This window comes from Mirounga leonina, unplaced genomic scaffold (assembly GCF_011800145.1).
Source record: "Mirounga leonina isolate KUSES-001 unplaced genomic scaffold, KU_Mleo_1.0 Mir_168, whole genome shotgun sequence".
In the NCBI taxonomy this organism is placed as follows: domain Eukaryota; kingdom Metazoa; phylum Chordata; class Mammalia; order Carnivora; family Phocidae; genus Mirounga; species Mirounga leonina.
In genome coordinates this window covers 20553264-20570533 of record NW_023270426.1, presented here as the reverse complement: position 1 = coordinate 20570533, position 17270 = coordinate 20553264, and the positions used below count along the sequence as shown (strand labels likewise).

General features: G+C 44.0%; 1 protein-coding gene across 1 annotated transcript in view; it reads left to right on the top strand.

Moving 5' to 3' along the window:
• Window positions 1-17270, top strand: part of TRPC7 (transient receptor potential cation channel subfamily C member 7) — a 140229-nt gene that overhangs the window by 87919 nt on the left and 35040 nt on the right. Inside the window, exons 5-6 of the mRNA XM_035015043.1 lie at window positions 3738-3954; window positions 16781-17014. Of these exons, the coding sequence (XP_034870934.1) occupies window positions 3738-3954; window positions 16781-17014 (451 nt within the window). The remainder of the gene's footprint in view (window positions 1-3737; window positions 3955-16780; window positions 17015-17270) is intronic.

Below are 17270 nucleotides of genomic sequence, written 5' to 3'. Positions count from 1 at the left end.
TCAATGCTGAATGTAAACATCTTAACTGCTGACTACTTCACTTTGCAATGGACTTGGTTCAGAAAGTTAGAGGTGGCAGGACTTTTCTAGAAGGGAGGAGTCGAAACCACGATTGACAAACTATATTCTTTCCTCTTCTTTCCCGAGAAACCCTACCTTCGAGAATCTACTATCACTCAGCACCTTTTCAGTCCACAGGACAAAGGGTGGATTCGCATGGCAATGTGAGAACACCCGGATTAGAGATACCCAGTGAACATCTTCCTGCCCCACCCAAAAAGAGGAAGATTCCTGAGCCCTGCGTTAGACATTGTGAATAAGAATTTTACAGGGAGCATATGGAGAAACCCGCCCCTAATTTAACCAGGATCTCTAACATTTGAGACCACTCTGGCCTTGAGGATGTTCCTGTTTCTTTTTGGAGCACTTGATCCAAACTTGGTCTCCACTCAGCTTTCCAACATCTACACTGAGGTCTTCCTTGAGGCCACTGGCACCTGGTGGCGAGCGAGGGTGGCATCTGGTGATAGAAGACTGCAGAGAGATGGTGGAAACACTCTCTGTGGCTCTCCTGCAGATACGACCTACCTCACAAGCATGTGGCCACCAGGTCCCCATTTAGACGCTTCCACTGGTGGTCAGGGCTAAGAGCCGAGCAGCACGGAACACAGAGGTGTGCTAACCAGTAAGAGACCACCTCTGATTGCTCATGAATGTCATTTATTTGCAGCTAATTCAAAGGCACTACTCAGTTGCTCTCATACTCATATATTTCCCAGAGATGAAGCATAGTACCCAGGGGGTTTGGGGTAAGCCAGACATTGATATACAACTGGTATCAATTCTCTGCTCACAAGGTCCAAGTAATGACACAAGTGCTTTAGCCCATTATTCAGACTCACCAGTTTCGCACTGGTGAGCAAAGAGCCGAGCAGGCCAAGGTCTACATCTCCCAAAGCTCTACTGTCTTTTTTTTACACCGAACGCAGTTCCTTGACCCAGCTTTAATGATTCCCCAGCTAAGAGCTGTTGGCATATATTGGCTGACTTTTCTCCTTAGTTCACCTGGTGGCCTTGTAAAAGGAGGAAGTTTTCCCCAGGTGTAATTTGTTTCAAAACTTATTTTTGTGAGCCAAAGGGAAATGTCACCAAAAAAAGGAAGAAAAAAAAAAGAAAGCTATTGAAATGATTTGATCTCAACTGACCTTTATCAAAGTTTGACCAATTAAAAAAAAGTCTTCAAGCCCAGAAGAAAAAGAGGAAAGGCACACTAATACTTAACCTCGCTTTCCTCCCTATGGGCCAGATCAAGTGAGAACTGAACCCAGGGTCACCTTCCATGGGACCACAGGGCCTTATGAGGGTTTTGTCTTATGTTTGCTCTAGATACAGTAATTTTTACAGACTCCTCTTCTGCCAGCCAATAACAACCTGAAGGAGGTAACAAACGGAACATTAAATGCCTCAAACCACGTCTTCTGGGGAATCCCAAGGCCAGCTCAGGTTCAGCTACATGCAGCTTCCTACCTCAGGTGCCTCCCATGGGTGAGAAGAAGGAGCAGTGTCCCATATCTTCATCCAGGTCGTCACTGGAAGATACTGTGTAGAGCCCACTGATAAAGGATGGGAAACCTGGCCATCAATCCCTTAAGATTTGGGTCTATCTCCATGGTCCCCAGCTTTTTCTGACACTTCTGGAACCCTGCTGGGACACACAAGATCTGGCATCCCTTTCCTTCTGCTCAGCTTTCCCCATTCCCCACCCTACGGTCAGGTTCCATCTTCCCTCGCCTCTCACCACTGCCCCAACTAGGACACGGTGACGAGAAAGGAAGCTGGGACTATTTAAGGATGTCTCCCGGGTACACCAGGATTCTGGCTGGGAAATGGGACTTCAAGATCTGAACAGAGTCAACTAAAATGCTGAAAAATTCAAACTAGCTATTTGATATATAAATCAAAATGAGACATGGTTGAATTCAGTTTTCTTACTGAATTTATGTGAGATGTTTCATTTGTCCTTACATTTAACCTGTGCATTCTGAATTTAATGTATCTACCCATGGCCAAAACTAATCTGCAGTCCAATTTTGTAAATAATGAAGTTAAACATTACAAAGGAGGGCCATTTATAAAATGTCTGTAAGCTCCATGGTTTTCAGGTACTAGATCTAGTGCCATATGACATCTGACAATGCAAATGAATGGAAATAAGTTTTTTTCCAGCATAGTAGGGATTCCCAATGTCTAGACCTGAGATGCTGTTTTTTTTTAAAAAATTACTGTATCATTTTTTTTTATTTCAATTGATAGGTTCTATGGCATTAGAATCATAATAAATCAGGGGCCTGGGTGGCTCAGTCGTTAGGCGTCTGCCTTCGGCTCAGGTCATGATCCCAGGGTCCTGGGATCGAGCCCCGCATTGGGCTCCCTGCTCGGCGGGAAGCCTGCTTCTCCCTCTCCCACTCCCCCTGCTTGTGTTCCCTCTCTCACTGTCTCTCTCTATCTGTCAAAAAAATAAATAAAATCTTTTTAAAAAATCATAATAAATCATGTTACACTAATAATCAGAACAATTAAAGTGGATGATTACCATGCTAAAGCATATTAAAAGAACATTATCAAGCCTTCTGACTTATAAATGTTACATTGAACATAGTCATAATTAGGGAAATTTTACCTGCAAAGACCCCTGTAACTGATCGTCTACTGAACCAATACTCTATGTCCCAGGTGACATTTCACTCTAGGACTCCTGAATGAGGCAAAATGTGAACATTTGGTACTTAGGTGCAAGTGATAGCAGTGATCTAGTAGGGACCCACAAGAGTTCATTAACAGGGGTCAGCAGACTCACCGGGTGGCCCACAGTTTGGTCCTCAAAGACCAAAGTAGCCCCTGGATGGCACACCAGGGCCAGAGAAGATGTGGCCAATACTTGCTCCCTAACGGGGCATCTTCTGGATCATTTCAAGCTCACATGGAACAACCACACAATTCAATTATGCGCTAGAGTCACAAGGGAAACCTCAGGAAGTTTTAGAGTAGTATCAAAGAGGCTATGATCTACACACATGCAGCAATAAAAAGAGAATTTTTTTAAAGTACAAGGAAAAAGTCCTCTACGTCCGGAAATTAACCTGTGATTTAAAAATGAAATCCAAAGAGAAGTTACAAAATATTGATAACTGAGTATCAGTGAACACCCTACCTGTCAAAATTTCTTGTAATATGGCTAAAGCAGTGGGAAGTGTAGAGTGTTAAGTAAATTTACCCACATATAAGAAATAGTGAAAACAAATCATAAAAAACCAAAACTCAGGAAAATGGACCAAAGAGCAACAGAGCATATCCAACATGTGTTTCTTTAAATTCTGAACTCTACTGAGATAAATTATTTTTTTTTCCAGATGTGAATGGCATAAGACCCATATTTATGTGGTTGGGAGAAGCCGTGCAGATTATAGCATGATGATACGTCACTGTGTTCTACTCCTGTTTAAACCACTCCCATTAAATCTCCTAAATAGGAAAAAACTGAATTCAATAGGAAATACATTTGGCTAAGCAGTAACTCATGAGGGAGTGCTAGAGAAAAGGTTGTCTGGGTTCAGTTAGCAGCTTCTGTCCATGATGGAGGATTCTCTAGTTAAACTTTGGCAAAAGCATTTTAAAGAGAGACCTACACCCGCCTACAGATGCCAGTTTAACATGTCTTGTACATATTTTGTTTCCAGCTAGGAAGAACCCTGAGGAGCCCCTTCATGAAATTTGTAGCCCATGCAGTTTCTTTTACAATCTTTTTGGGATTGTTAGTTGTGAATGCATCAGACCGCTTTGAAGGCGTTAAAAACCTGCCCAACGAAACCTTCACAGACTACCCGAAACAGATCTTCAGAGTGAAAACCACACAATTCTCCTGGACAGAAATGCTCATCATGAAGTGGGTCTTAGGTAAGCAGTCGCTCTGTCCTTTATTCTCTCCTCCCTACTAATAATAGGACATTATTAAACTCTGACTTCTGAACCTCTTCCTTTCCTCTTGAGTGCACTCTGGCAGTCAAAATGGTGAGCAGATGACCAACAAAGAAGCCAGAATCAACTTCTATATATGCTGGTGTGTCCGATGCACAGGCCTTTAATAGGAATCCCAATTTTGGAAGGAGATGTTTGGAGGAAATTTGCTGCATGCTCTTCATTACACATGTATTGAAAATGCTTGTAAAGTAGGCTTGCATGGGAAAACGTATTTTGATCATTTAACTATAGTCTACCAGAAGCCTTAGGAAATCAAGGTCTGCTTTTAGAAAAAAGTATAAAATTGCATAGCTTAAATGGTATTTTTTATCACTGAATACTAACGTATAGTAGAATTTAGATGATAAAATCTAAAAATTAGGGGAGTTACACTTTCTCATTATTTGCGTTAATGAACATCATGAAGCTGTGACATTCCTCTTTGTGGTGATGCTTTGTACTGCCAAGGTCTGCCACTAGAAGTGCCAAGGAAATTTTCCCAATTTCCCCCCTGACTAGCTAAGAAAGACCATCTCTCTTTTACCCACTTCATAAGAACTATTATTAAGAGGAACAAACAAAATAAACTAAAATGGTAAAAGCTAAAACTGTACAGGCAAAACGGGATATAGGTTTTTCTAATACTACAAACTGCAAACTATTTGGTAGGAAAAGAAATGAGGCTTGGTGGGAAAAAATGAAAAACTGTAAGTTATCATCGGTGACATTGCACAAAGCTAAAACCTGCTCAATAGATTATAATATTTACATCAAAAAGATATGAATTTGATGAGAATGTTTTGAACAAAACAAAACTGAAAAGAGAACTGAAAAATTTAGCTCTGGAGTATCAACATGTACTCCATTAACTAAACTGCCCTAATGCTATGCACCCCAGATTTTGCTTTCTTCACAAAAATTCAGTAATGGTATAATTTTCACTATGTTCATGTGAACAAACATTGAGTCAAAATGTACACAGGGTTGAAGTATCTGTGCCATCAATCCACAAAATCACAAAAGAACAAGTACTTGAGAACAGCCAACGCATGGCCTGCTGCAGTTAAATGAGAGAGCCTAAGAGAGCCACAGCGGTTGAACCACGCGAGAACATCCTAGATGCCCACGCTGAGAACAAGGGGGGCTATGGTCTCTGAACTAGGTCTCTAAATAGGAAGAGAGGGATGAGAAGAATGGTTTGTTCCAAAGGAAAGAAGCAGGAGAACACACCACGCTTCCCACAGGCTTTTCATCAACCAGCCAGTCTCTGACCAGAGGCTCACTTAGTGGGGTCACTGGCACTAAAGTTGTAAAGAGACATTAAAGCCTGTGGCAGAGTGAGTTCTGTGGCCTAACTTTCCAAGTTCAGGGTCTACCCCAATCCTCCCTAGTGCATCTCCCCAACCCCCATGGATAAACTAAACACTTTAACACTGCACTGGACAGAATGTTTGTATGGCCCCAAATCCATATGGGAAAACGCTAACCCTGATGTGACGGTGTTAGGAGATGGGGTCTCTGAGAAAGGATTAGATCATGAGGACAGAATGCTCGTGAATGGGATTCGTGCCCTTATATAAGAGTCTCAGGGAGCTCTCTCACTCTCTCCCTGCCATGTGAGGGTACAACAAGCAGTCTGTAACCCAGAGAGGGCTCTCACCAGAACCCAAATATGCTGGCATCCTGATTTCAGACTTCCAACCTCCAGAACTGTTGAGAAATAAATTTCTCTTGTTTACAAGCCACTCAGCCTGTGGTATTTTGTTAGAGTAGCCCAAATTGACTAAGACACAGATTTAAAAAAAACAAAAAGACATAACTCACATGTTGGGTTTATGGATAAAAACGTAAGAGTATTTATGGCCCCAATCACTCACCCACCTCATTCCCCCACCTGGCCCCCAGGGAGAAGACTGTGGTGAGTGCAACCATGCCTGCCCTTAAGTGGTAGAGCTACCCTGTGTTCATGGCTCCTACTAAAGCAGGACTTCCTCCTGATCCATATTTCTCTTCCTGGATGGCAGAGCACTGTCCCAGGAGGAGGCATTTCTCTCCAGCTACAGGGGACCCAACTTCCATAGCCTGGTCCCAGGTCCTGCCCATCAAAGCAGAGCTGAGTTTTTAAGACCATTACATGAAAAGTACGGGGGAGGGGAGGGCTTATTTCTCATTGACCTATTTCCTGTTATATTTCAGGTGGAAGAAAGATTCTAACTTTTTCTTATTAGCTAACTTTTCCAAACTTTTTATTATGAATAATTTTTTTTAAAGATTTTATTTATTTATTTGAGACAGAGAGAATGAGATACAGAGAGCATGAGAGGGAGGAGGGTCAGAGGGAGAAGCAGACTCCCCGCCGAGCAGGGAGCCCGATGCGAGACTCGATCCCGGGACTCCAGGATCATGACCTGAGCCGAAGGCAGTCGCTTAACCAACTGAGCCACCCAGGCGCCCCTATTATGAATAATTTCAAGAATATTCAAAAATCAAGACAAGAGTATAATAAACCCCATGGACCAATCTCTCATGTTCAACAATTAGCAAGTCATGACTAATCTTTGTTTCATCTTTACCTTCCCTAGTTCCCTTCCCCTGACACTATTCTGAAGCAAATCTCAGATATCATATTTCATCCATAAACATTTTTATGTGTATCACTAAAAATTAAGTTATTTTTCTTTTTTTCCATCTTTTTTCCCCTCTGTGTTTCAAGTTCACAGATAATTTTTTCTGCATTGTCTGCGATTTTAATCCCCAACCAGCAAATTTTTCCTTTCAGATATTGTATTTTCCAATGCTTGAAATTCCATTTGGCTCTCTTCTTATCTTTCACTTCCTTCTTCATGATGCTTGCATTTTCCCTTAAATCCTTGAACATACTGTGCATTCTTATAGTAACTGTTATAAAATCCTTAACTCTGAATTCCATCATCTCTGTCATTTCTGGGTTACCTTCTACTACGTAATCTTTCTCCTGACATGGATCACATTTTCCTGCATCTTGGTGTGTTAGTGATTTCTGACTGAACGATGGGCACTATATAGGTTATGTTGTTGAGCACCCAGATTTTGTTGTCTTCCTTGAAAGAGTATTTGGCTTTATTCTGACAAGCTGTTAAATTACCTGCAGATGAGTTCAGGGCTTTTCAAGCTTTCTTAGAGTGAATCTGGAGAAATTTAACCATAAGGATTGTTTATCCTTGTACTACAGAGATACACATCAGCAGTCTCTACTAAATGCCTGGATAATCAACAAAGAACTTCAACTCTGGATGGTGTGAGCTCAAACATCTCTCTCCACTGTGCGTGAGCTCTGGAAGCTATTCAGTTGCAGTGCTTTGGCTGCTCTTTGTGGAGTTTTACTCTGGGCATTTATAACAGTGTTTGGGAAATGTTCAAAAGGACACCTATGTAATTTCCTGGACTGCATTTGTGGTTTTGTTTTTTTTTTGGTTTGCATAGTACCCTTCTCTCTGGAACTCTGCCACACAACATCTAATCACCTCTGCCTTCCTGAACTCTAGTGTCCGTCTCTTCAACTGTGTGGGGCTGCCTTTCAGGCTTCTGGAATTCTTCTCCATACATTGCAGACTGGAATGTGCCTCCATAAAGGAAGACACAGTGTTCAAGTGGCTTACTGTGCTGGTTTCCCTTTCCTGAAGGAATATCTGTTTTCAATGTCTGAGGATGGTTTCTTTTTTTCTTGTTCTCTTTTTCGGTTTATTATCCATCATGGCTGGTAATTGAAGCCAGACCTCCTTTTCTAAAACAGAACCACAAACATAAAAAAAAATTATTAATTTTTTCATACCTTCAAATTTCTGGTCAGTACTCAAATTTCTCTGATTGAGGAGACCAGTTGTAGCTTGCTTTCTCTCTTCCTTCAGGTCTCTGGTCAAAGTTTACCTTCTCAGAGGAGTTGAGCAATAGGAACATGCACTCCCATCTCCCTACTCTGACAAAGTGAAATTTGAACAGAGACCTGAAGGAAGAGAGGATGTAAGCTTTGTAGACATCTGGGTGAAAAGCATTCCAGACAGAAGGATCAGTATGTGTTAAAGGCTTGGATTCAGGAAACTGGTGTGGCCAAAGTGTAGTGAATGAGGAGGAGAGAACAGAGATGAACTCAGAGGGACAGGCAGAGTTGAATAATGCAAGGCCTTGCAGGCCATGGTACACACTTCTGATTTTATTCTGACTGTGACAAGAAACCACTGGAAAGTTCTGAGCACAGAAGTGACATCATTAAAACTGAAGTTTTAAATGATTTGCTGGCTGCTATGTACAGGACAGAGAATTCTGGAACAAGAACAGAAGCAAGGAGAACAGTCAGGAGGCCACTACAGTAATGCAGACAGGAAATGGTTTGTTTTGGGAGGAGGCAGATGGTGACTTACATTCTGTAAAATCAATAATATTTACTATTGGACTTTTTGTGGGGTGTGAGAGAAAGAGAGCTGTCAAGGAAAATTCCATGTGTTTTAGCTCAAGTAATGGTGTATTAGAGAGTCATTCACTGCAACAGGAAAGACCAGGGGAAGAGTGTTTGGAGAGGAAGGAGAGAAGGAAATCAAGAGTTCGGTTTGATACCTATCCAAGTGGAAATGTCAAGGAGCACTTGGATATACATAGCTGAAGTCCATAAGCACATAAGGAGAGGCTGGGGCTAAAGACATAAATATGAGCATGTCAGTGTACTTAAAGTAAATTAAGTGTGCAATCACCCCGACTGCAAATGTGGTCAGACAAACTGAGGACCAAGCCCTCGGGCACGAGGATACTTAAGGACAGAAAGATGAGAAGTCTCCAGCAAAGATTACTAAGAGGAGAGCCAAGAGAGTGGTGTTAAAGCCAACCAAAGTAACTAGGTCAAGAAGCAGGGAGTGATGACTTACATCGAATGCCGGCAGATCAGGTAACATGAGGCCTGAGACCTCACCATTGAATCTGGAAGCTAAGTCCCTAAGTAGCCAGAGGGGATGGGATCCAGGAAGCAAGTGGAGGACCCGGCCTTAACAGGACTGTGGACTCCTACTGTACCAGGAGGGAAGCTGAAGGTGAGGCCACAGAGCAGGAGGCTCGCTAGATAACAGTGGCGGGGGCAATGTGGAAGTTTTCGGATATTTCTTCTACTTTCTCAATTCTTCTCTCAATAAATATTTTCTAGTTATTAGGCATTATACTAAATATCAGGCACTGTGCCAGATACTGGGGAAGCCGCTATAAAATATGACTAACAATATCTTTTTTTTAATTTAATTTAATTTTATTTTCTAAAAGATTTTATTTTTTTGGCAGATAGAGACACAGCGAGAGAGGGAACACAAGCAGGGGGAGTGGGGGAGGGAGAAGCAGGCTTCCCGCAGAGCAGGGAGCCCCATGCGGGGCTCCACCCCAGGACCCTGGGACCATGACCGGAGCCAAAGGCAGACGCCAAACGACTGAGCCACCCAGGCGCCCCTGACTAACATTATCTTATCCCTAAATACATTCTGGAGCTCCTTACTTACTACAAGTTAGCACTAATCTTTGAGAGAAAGCTCTTGAACACCGTGTGCACTCCTAGCACGCCCTGAAGGCTACAGTCTGATCTACCCTCTGCTCAGACATGGAGAGGCTTCAGGTGGCATGAGGCCCCTCCCGGCAGAATCTCCAAATTCTACACTGCCAGGCAGCCCGTGATCAGCTAGATACAGAGCAGCACCGTCTTTTCTCCCATAACGGATCATATTCATAAAAGCAGGACTGTGGACACACTGATTGTAAGAACACTATTACTCCCTCTCTACCAGAAGCTGCCTGAGGGCTAAAAAGAACCTTAGGACCCTAGCAAGTCCAACCTTCTCCTTTCATGGATGAAGACGGCGGCCACAAAGAGGTGAACAGCCTTCTCCAGGTGGCCTGCTTCTGTCCTTCCTACCCCCAGGCCTCAGTACATTCTCAGCCCAGAAGCTAGAGTAATCCATTTAAAATTCAATCAGGTTTTGTCCCTCTTTGCCTCAAAATTCTTCAGTGGCATCCCATCTCCCTCAGAGTGACACCAATGCCATTATAATGGCCTACAATGCCCTCCACCTCTCCATCTCTCCACCCCATCTCTGTGCTTTCATCTCCCACCACTTCCCACTTCACTCGCTCTGTTTCAGCCCCACTGGCTTCCTTGCTGCACACAGTTTCTACCTCAGAACCTTTGCTGGGGCTGTCCCCTCTGCCTGAGAGCTCTTCCCAAAGATAACGCATGGCTCACTCCCTCACCTCCTCAGGGCTCTGCTCAAAAATCCCCTTCAAAGTGAGGCCTTTATAAACCAACCTCTGTAAAGCCGCAAGTTCCTCCACCCTGACTGTCCTATTCCCCATGCTCCTTTTCTTCCTAACAGTTAACGTCTCTGACCAAACTACATGCTTTCCTTTGTTTCCTCCTGTCTCTATTAATATTAACATTTCTGTAATCACATAAATCTGTAGTTGACTCTTTTCATCTTTTGTTAGCCCTCTCTTCACCTGGCCATGTGGTTTTCCCAATGACCACTTTCAATGCCCACATCGGGTGACAATATTCTAACTTACTTCCCCAAGCCTCTCCTCCTACTAGGCATGTAGGTTTGTTCTTATTCTGCTGTACAGTTCTGTGGAAAGGTCAAAACCAATTAGAAATATATTCTTCCTTCACTCCAGATGCTTTAGTTGATTACCAATGGGATTCGGGGGGGGAAATCCTAGATTGTCAATCCAAGAGATTTAAGGCATGGGAGCAGAGAGGCACAAGGAGACTAAGAAGACATACCCAGAGATAGAAGAAAAGCCAGGACACAGTATTAAGGAAAGCAAGAGAAGAGTATGACAGGAAGGAGGGATAAATTTGCTAGTAGACATGTGTGTTCTGTAGTGCAGTCAAATGAGCTGCTTTCGGGAGGACTCTGTGAACCAGGGACCATCACTCCTTGCAGCCTGGAGAACCTCCAGGATCAGTTCATACCACAGGAACCTCTTTCTTGCCTGTATCAACAGCAACCCTGGGGTAGTTGTAAGAGCTTATAATAAGGCTTTTCAGTGGGACATTGTGGCCCCAGAGACACTCATCAGAGGACTGTGGAACAACATGAGCAGTTCCCAGAAAGCCATCAGGCTTGGAGGGCAGAAGTCTCTCCACAATGCATGCCATTTCTCCATCTAGGAAAAGACTCATGTCCGAAGATGTGTTCTGCACCACTCTTAGACCCTGGCAGTGTTTTCTTAAAACAGACGTCCCAGCATTGCAAGTGGAGTGGAGTTGTAAATGCCCAGCATAGTAGGAAAATACACTTAAAGGGCTGCAGAAAAGAGCTTGGGACTGGGTGTCAGAAAACCCAGTCCTGTGTCCCTTTCTCCTTGGTGGCCCTGCCTGTCTGAATTTCACTTTTCACGTGTGTAAAATGTTAGGATCAAGCTCTCCCTCACCCCACCCACCAGAGTTATAAACTCTCCAAGGGCAGTGCTAAGTCTTAGCTCCAGGATCACACAGCGAAGTTTGGCCAAGAATGAACTTATAAAATCCTATGGGCTGGGTTCCTCACCTAATTCATTCTTTTGATGGCTTCTTCATTTATTCAGATCAATTTCCAAGCAGACCACTCCAGTCATCTTTCCAAAGTTTCTCCCATCAAGTGAGACCAGGTATCTGCTCTGCTTATCACCTTTCAGGATTATCTAGCTGCTCAGGGTGAAGCCCTGTCTCCCCCTCATGGCCTGAAGGAAGCCTATTGATGGTCTACTTGGGCCTTCACTAACCTTCCCTGCTACCAATCGTCAGCCTCTTCAAGTCCCCTGGAAGAGCCTGTCCTCCCACACTCCCATGGCCACTATCTGGAACTCTATGCCAGCCCCTACTCCTTGACCTAACTCCTGGTTCCTCACACCAAGTGTCACCTCCTCCTTGAATTCACTCCATCAGCGAACAAATACAAGTTGTTCTGGGAACTCTGCTGGGTCTCATGATTATAACACTGTCTGCTCTTATCCCTGTGTCTCCACAAACAATCCCTGGGCATTTTCATTACAGCATCTGTCACCCTGGAGCATTCATCATTGCTTGTGATACATTTGTCTCCAGTGCTAGGCTGAGCTTGCTAGGGAAGGGCTTTCATCTTGGTTGTGGTGTCCCTAGAATGGTGGCTGGCACTGAGTCAGCACTCAACAATGTCTATTAAGTGGGTGGATGAGTTCCCAACCAGTAAGAGTAAGCTTGTGCCTAGTAGAGGGCATGGTAGGTGACAGCCCAGTGGAGAGCAAGGTCCTGCAGTGCCTGTGTGCCTTTGGACAACGTACTTGCCATCTTCATACATAAGTTTTTTCACCTGTAAGGTGGAGATAATTACAGTTTAACCAGCTATCATGCTATTAGGAAGGTTTACTGTTGCTCAAGTGCTGAGCACAAGGCCTGGCACCTAGCAGGTGCACAGCACTTACTAACTACTAAAATGAGAGAAGAGAAAGAGGAAGAGCTTTGTTGAGAAATTTTTAAATCTATTAATATCATCAACTGAATCCCAAATATGTATGAGGCCCAGATTTGTTGCAAAGGACCTCCCACTGAGATAGTATTTGGATGTCAGAGCTTGAGGGCATATTCTCCCTCCTGTGAATTCACAGAACATCCGCCCAAAAATGAGAAGCTGACCTGAAAGGACCAACAGGCCTCCCAGGAGGTGGTCTCCGAAGTCTGCTTTGCTGAGGACCCTGGGACAGAGTAGAGGATGCCCTGGGGTCAGGACCACTTAAGGAATGTGCATATTTAAAGTCTCACAGGATTCTGACGGGGGATCCCTTCAAAATAGCATCTGAAGCAGGGATGGGAGTGAACCCCCTTTTGAACTGACAAGCTCCATCTCAGCAGCCTGCAGGCCGTTATTCAGAACCTGCCCAAATGAAGCTACTCCTTTCCCCCAAGGCTTCCCAGCCTGTTCCACTGTCAGCCACCCTCATTAATTATCAGTGACCTTGTTCTCCGGGCTCCGGGGCTTCCCTGAGTGAAGGGGATTTTGCCTGAAGGAGGTTCCAGTGCCCAGCATCCTTACTCCTGAGCCCCTGGGCTCTAAACACTCCTCTGATTGACAAGCTGGAGGCAAGAGACTGTCACACTCAGCTTTGGATAGAAAATGCTGACCTACCCTCAGCCCCTTGGAAGTAAGGGGCCTAATTTCACTCACTGAAGTACTTAATTTCACATGTTTCTTTTTTCATTAAGCATTCCTGCTGCTCAAACCCTTGGGCCCATGCTTTTACTCATGGCCTTAGAATAATTTAAATTAGCCTGAGTGAGTTAATATTTAAATCTAGTAAAACTGACAAGGGCATTTGACTATGGAGGAAATGATTTGCAATACCCAATGAGAAGCTACTTATATTGGTCCAAAAAGTCAGTTTTCTATAAGCAATTTGCATTTCAGATTCATAGAACTTTTGGTGCTTGAAATTACCCCTAAATTCCAAGAATACCAAGAGACTTTTCTAAGGTCACATACCCAGTAGGTGGCCAAAGCTAGAACCTGAACCCAGGGCTTCCTGAATTAAGGCCAGTGACAGCCCTAAGTCATAGCCTGCAACTGTCCTAGTGCCCAGCTAAAAGCACTTCCACGAAGACATCAGGAATTTTAATTTGAGGGTAGCCAAGAGCAATAAACATTACTTCTTCCAGCCTGTAATGGTTTTTCTAAAAACATTTCTAAAATATCTATTCAAACTGGCCCAATTGAAAGTAATCTCAGTGTTAAGAAAATTATTACTTTGCTGAATTACCATACAAATTTTGAAAGGGTAAGCTTGAGAAGGGTGGTTTGCGAAGAAAAAAAAAAAAAAAGGCAAGGTGGGAAGTGGGGGTGTCTTGTAAACAAACCTGCAATGTTTTGGGGTATTTCCTATTGTGCAGACTCTGATGTGATACAGACAGGCTGATCTTAGAATCTATTTCATCAAACAAAGCCACAATTCCTCTAAGCAGATGCTCTCAAATTACTATTCTCCTTAGAGAAACATTTAGTTTCAATTCCTCCTATATAATGGACCACTTTCACCAGAAAAGGGAAAACTCTGATTAAAACTGTCCCTGGGCAGAGGAGAGATGATCTAGTGTGGCCAGATGACCAAGTCAGCCATGCTTGCCCTGTGACCAAGATAGCCATGCTTCTGTGCCCATGACTGTTTGTCAGCTCCTAGTATCATCCTTGACTCCAGGCTTCGTAGGCAGCTAAGTCCTCAAAGGCCACTGTATTATAATGTGGTCATCTGCCAGTATGCTTGGGCTTGAGGTCTGGAGGAGACAGAAAAAGGAACACCAGCAATTGGCTGGGGTTGGAACTGTTGGGGGACTGCTGGGGAGACCTCCTTTGCTGAAATCCAGGGCGTATGGACACAGACAGAGATCACAGGAAGCTCTGACAGCCCAGCTCTGCAGTCTGGACTTTATCTTAGGGTTGAGGAGTATACTGCCGGAGTAAGTGACCATGATCCAACCTGTACTTGAGGAGGTAAGGAGAAAGAAGTGAAAAGTGAGAGAGCAGGATGGATCTGGGAGTCCACCAGAGGAGGATCTGCAGAACTGCCGTGATCCATGGGGACAGCCTGAGGAGTCAGGACTGCAAGAGAGGGGGTAGTGGGCAATGGTGGGACTGAGGTAGGGAGGGATGGGGAGGCCAACTTAGGATATGGAGTATTTCTGGCACTGGCAGGACATCCACTTAGAGCAGTCTCTCTGTATAGTGGAAATACAGCTTTCAAGCCCCTAAGAAAAATTGGAAATTATTTACTTGTGGGACATCTGCAAGGAAATGAAGGACAAAGCTGCAAGGGTGGACATCCTTACTCAAGGACAGAGGGAAAAACGAGAATGGCCAAAACCTTGGAAAGCAACAGCCTTTAAGGGATGGGGGGGTTGGAGGATGAGAAGCAACAAAGGAGGATGAGGAGGGCCAGTGAGAGAGGGAAGAGGCTATGGGAAGGCAAGCCCTCATGTCTGATGCATAGAAGCCAGGCAAGTGCCAAAAGAGGCAGGCAGTGTTAACCTTTTGGGAGTGACCACTTAGCCATTCTCTTACTACATTACTTCCTAAGTATGCAGGCTAAGTGTAGTGCATAGCATGGGCTGGTTCTGCATCAACTCTCTCCCAGGTTTGAGTAGCTACAGAGACTCCCTAATGTCATTTACAAAATATTCAAGAATCTTTTCTACACATTACTAGTTTTGAATCCAATTTTATCTCCTGAAGAGGCAGAATAACATAGTGGTCAAGAGCACAGACGACTGGGGCAGACCTCCTAGATTCAAATTCCAGATCTCCTGCTTCCTAGCTGGGCACAGAACAACTCTCTGTACCTAATGAAACATTAGCTATAAAACTGAGATAACAGGATGTACTTCATGGTATTGTTGCAAAGATTTAACTGAGTTAATATATACATACACAAAACAGTGCCTGGCACATGGGAAGTGCTCAAAATGTTATTGAATCATTAAGTTTTGATAATCTAAATCATTTCGTTTTTAACAATCAATTAAGGGGGCGCCTGGGTGGCTCAGTCGGTTAAGCGACTGCCTTCGGCTCAGGTCACGATCCTGGAGTCCCGGGATCGAGTCCCACATCAGGCTCCCTGCTCGGCGGGGAGTCTGCTTCTCCCTCTGACCCTCCTCCCTCTCATGCTCTCTGTCTCTCATTCTCTCGCTCTCAAATAAATAAAATCTTAAAAAAAAAAAATTAAAAAAAAACAATCAATTAAGATGAAGACAGAGAATAGCAGTATTTAATAGAAATATAGTGCAAGTCATACGTAAGCCACATACTTAATTTTAAACTTTCTAGTAGACTCATAATAAAAATAGTAAAATTAATATTTAACCCAATTTATCTAAAATATTGTCACTTCAATGTGTGATTGATATAAAAAAATTTAGATATTTTACTTTTTACGAAGTCTTTGATACCTGGTATGGTATATTACACTTATACATAATCTCTCCCTCAAACAGCCACATTGCAAGTGCTCAATATCCACATGTGATTAGTGGCCACCATACTGGCAGCACAGGTAGAGAGGGATACACACCAAACTGTTACTCTAGGTCACCTCGCAGGGCTGGCTTAGAGACGAGGTAGCGGAACTAGCAACATGTTGTTTACATACCTCTACGTTATTTAATATGTAACAATTAAGACGTATGTTTTTAAAATCCAGCAAGTTAAAAAAAACTAACGACCCAAACCTAATGTTCACTGAAACGATCACCAAAATACAGAACGTGTTCGAATGTGGAAGTTAGGAGAACGGGGTTCTAGGTCACATATGGGACCTTCAAAAAGCCCCTTCCCATTTTCGGACCTCAGTTTCCTTACATTTCACTTAGAACTGGACGATTCCTTAAGACCTCTCAGTTCTTAAAATGCACAAATGGTGGACGCTCTATTTCCCCTACATTACCTCCAAGAATCTGTAAGAGGATGAGAACCGTCTCCTCACTTCTGAGATGGTTTATCTGTAAGCAGAGGGGCAGGCGACACGTCTTCACGCGGTCTGAGAATTTCCTGTTTCCTTTCCTTTGAAGCCAGGTTTCCGTTTGCTGCTGGCTATGAACATTCTCAGCTCCTAAAAGCTCACACTTACATTCGTCCCCTGGTTCTCTCCGTGCCCCGCTGTGGTCACAAATGCCAAGGGAGGCACCTGGGTGGCTCGGTTGGTTAAGCGACAAATGCCAAGGAGACTGGAAAAGGAGCCTGACCTTCTCACTCTCCCTCAGGAATGATTTGGTCCGAATGCAAGGAAATCTGGGAGGAGGGGCCGCGGGAGTACGTGCTGCACCTGTGGAACCTGCTGGATTTCGGGATGCTGTCCATCTTCGTGGCCTCCTTCACCGCCAGGTTCATGGCCTTCCTGAAGGCCAGCGAGGCCCAGCTGTACGTGGACCAACACGTGCGGGACGACACGCTGCGCAACGTCTCACTTCCGCCGGAAGTGGCGTACTTCACCTACGGTGAGCCGGAGGGCGGTGCTCCGCCGCGTCCCGCCCCACGCTCCCGGGACGTGGCCACGGGCTCTTAGCGCCCGCCACGTGCCGATCCCCCTCCCAAACAGTCCTACTTCGTGCAGCACAGCGAGCTTCTTAGAACGTGGAATTAGTGACTATTTCTTTATGTGTTAAGAAGGATAGATTTGTTTTGGAAAGGATCTGGAACGTTTCTGGGAGTTTCTTTTTTTTCTCTTTTTTGAAACAAAGATCTCTTTTTTTT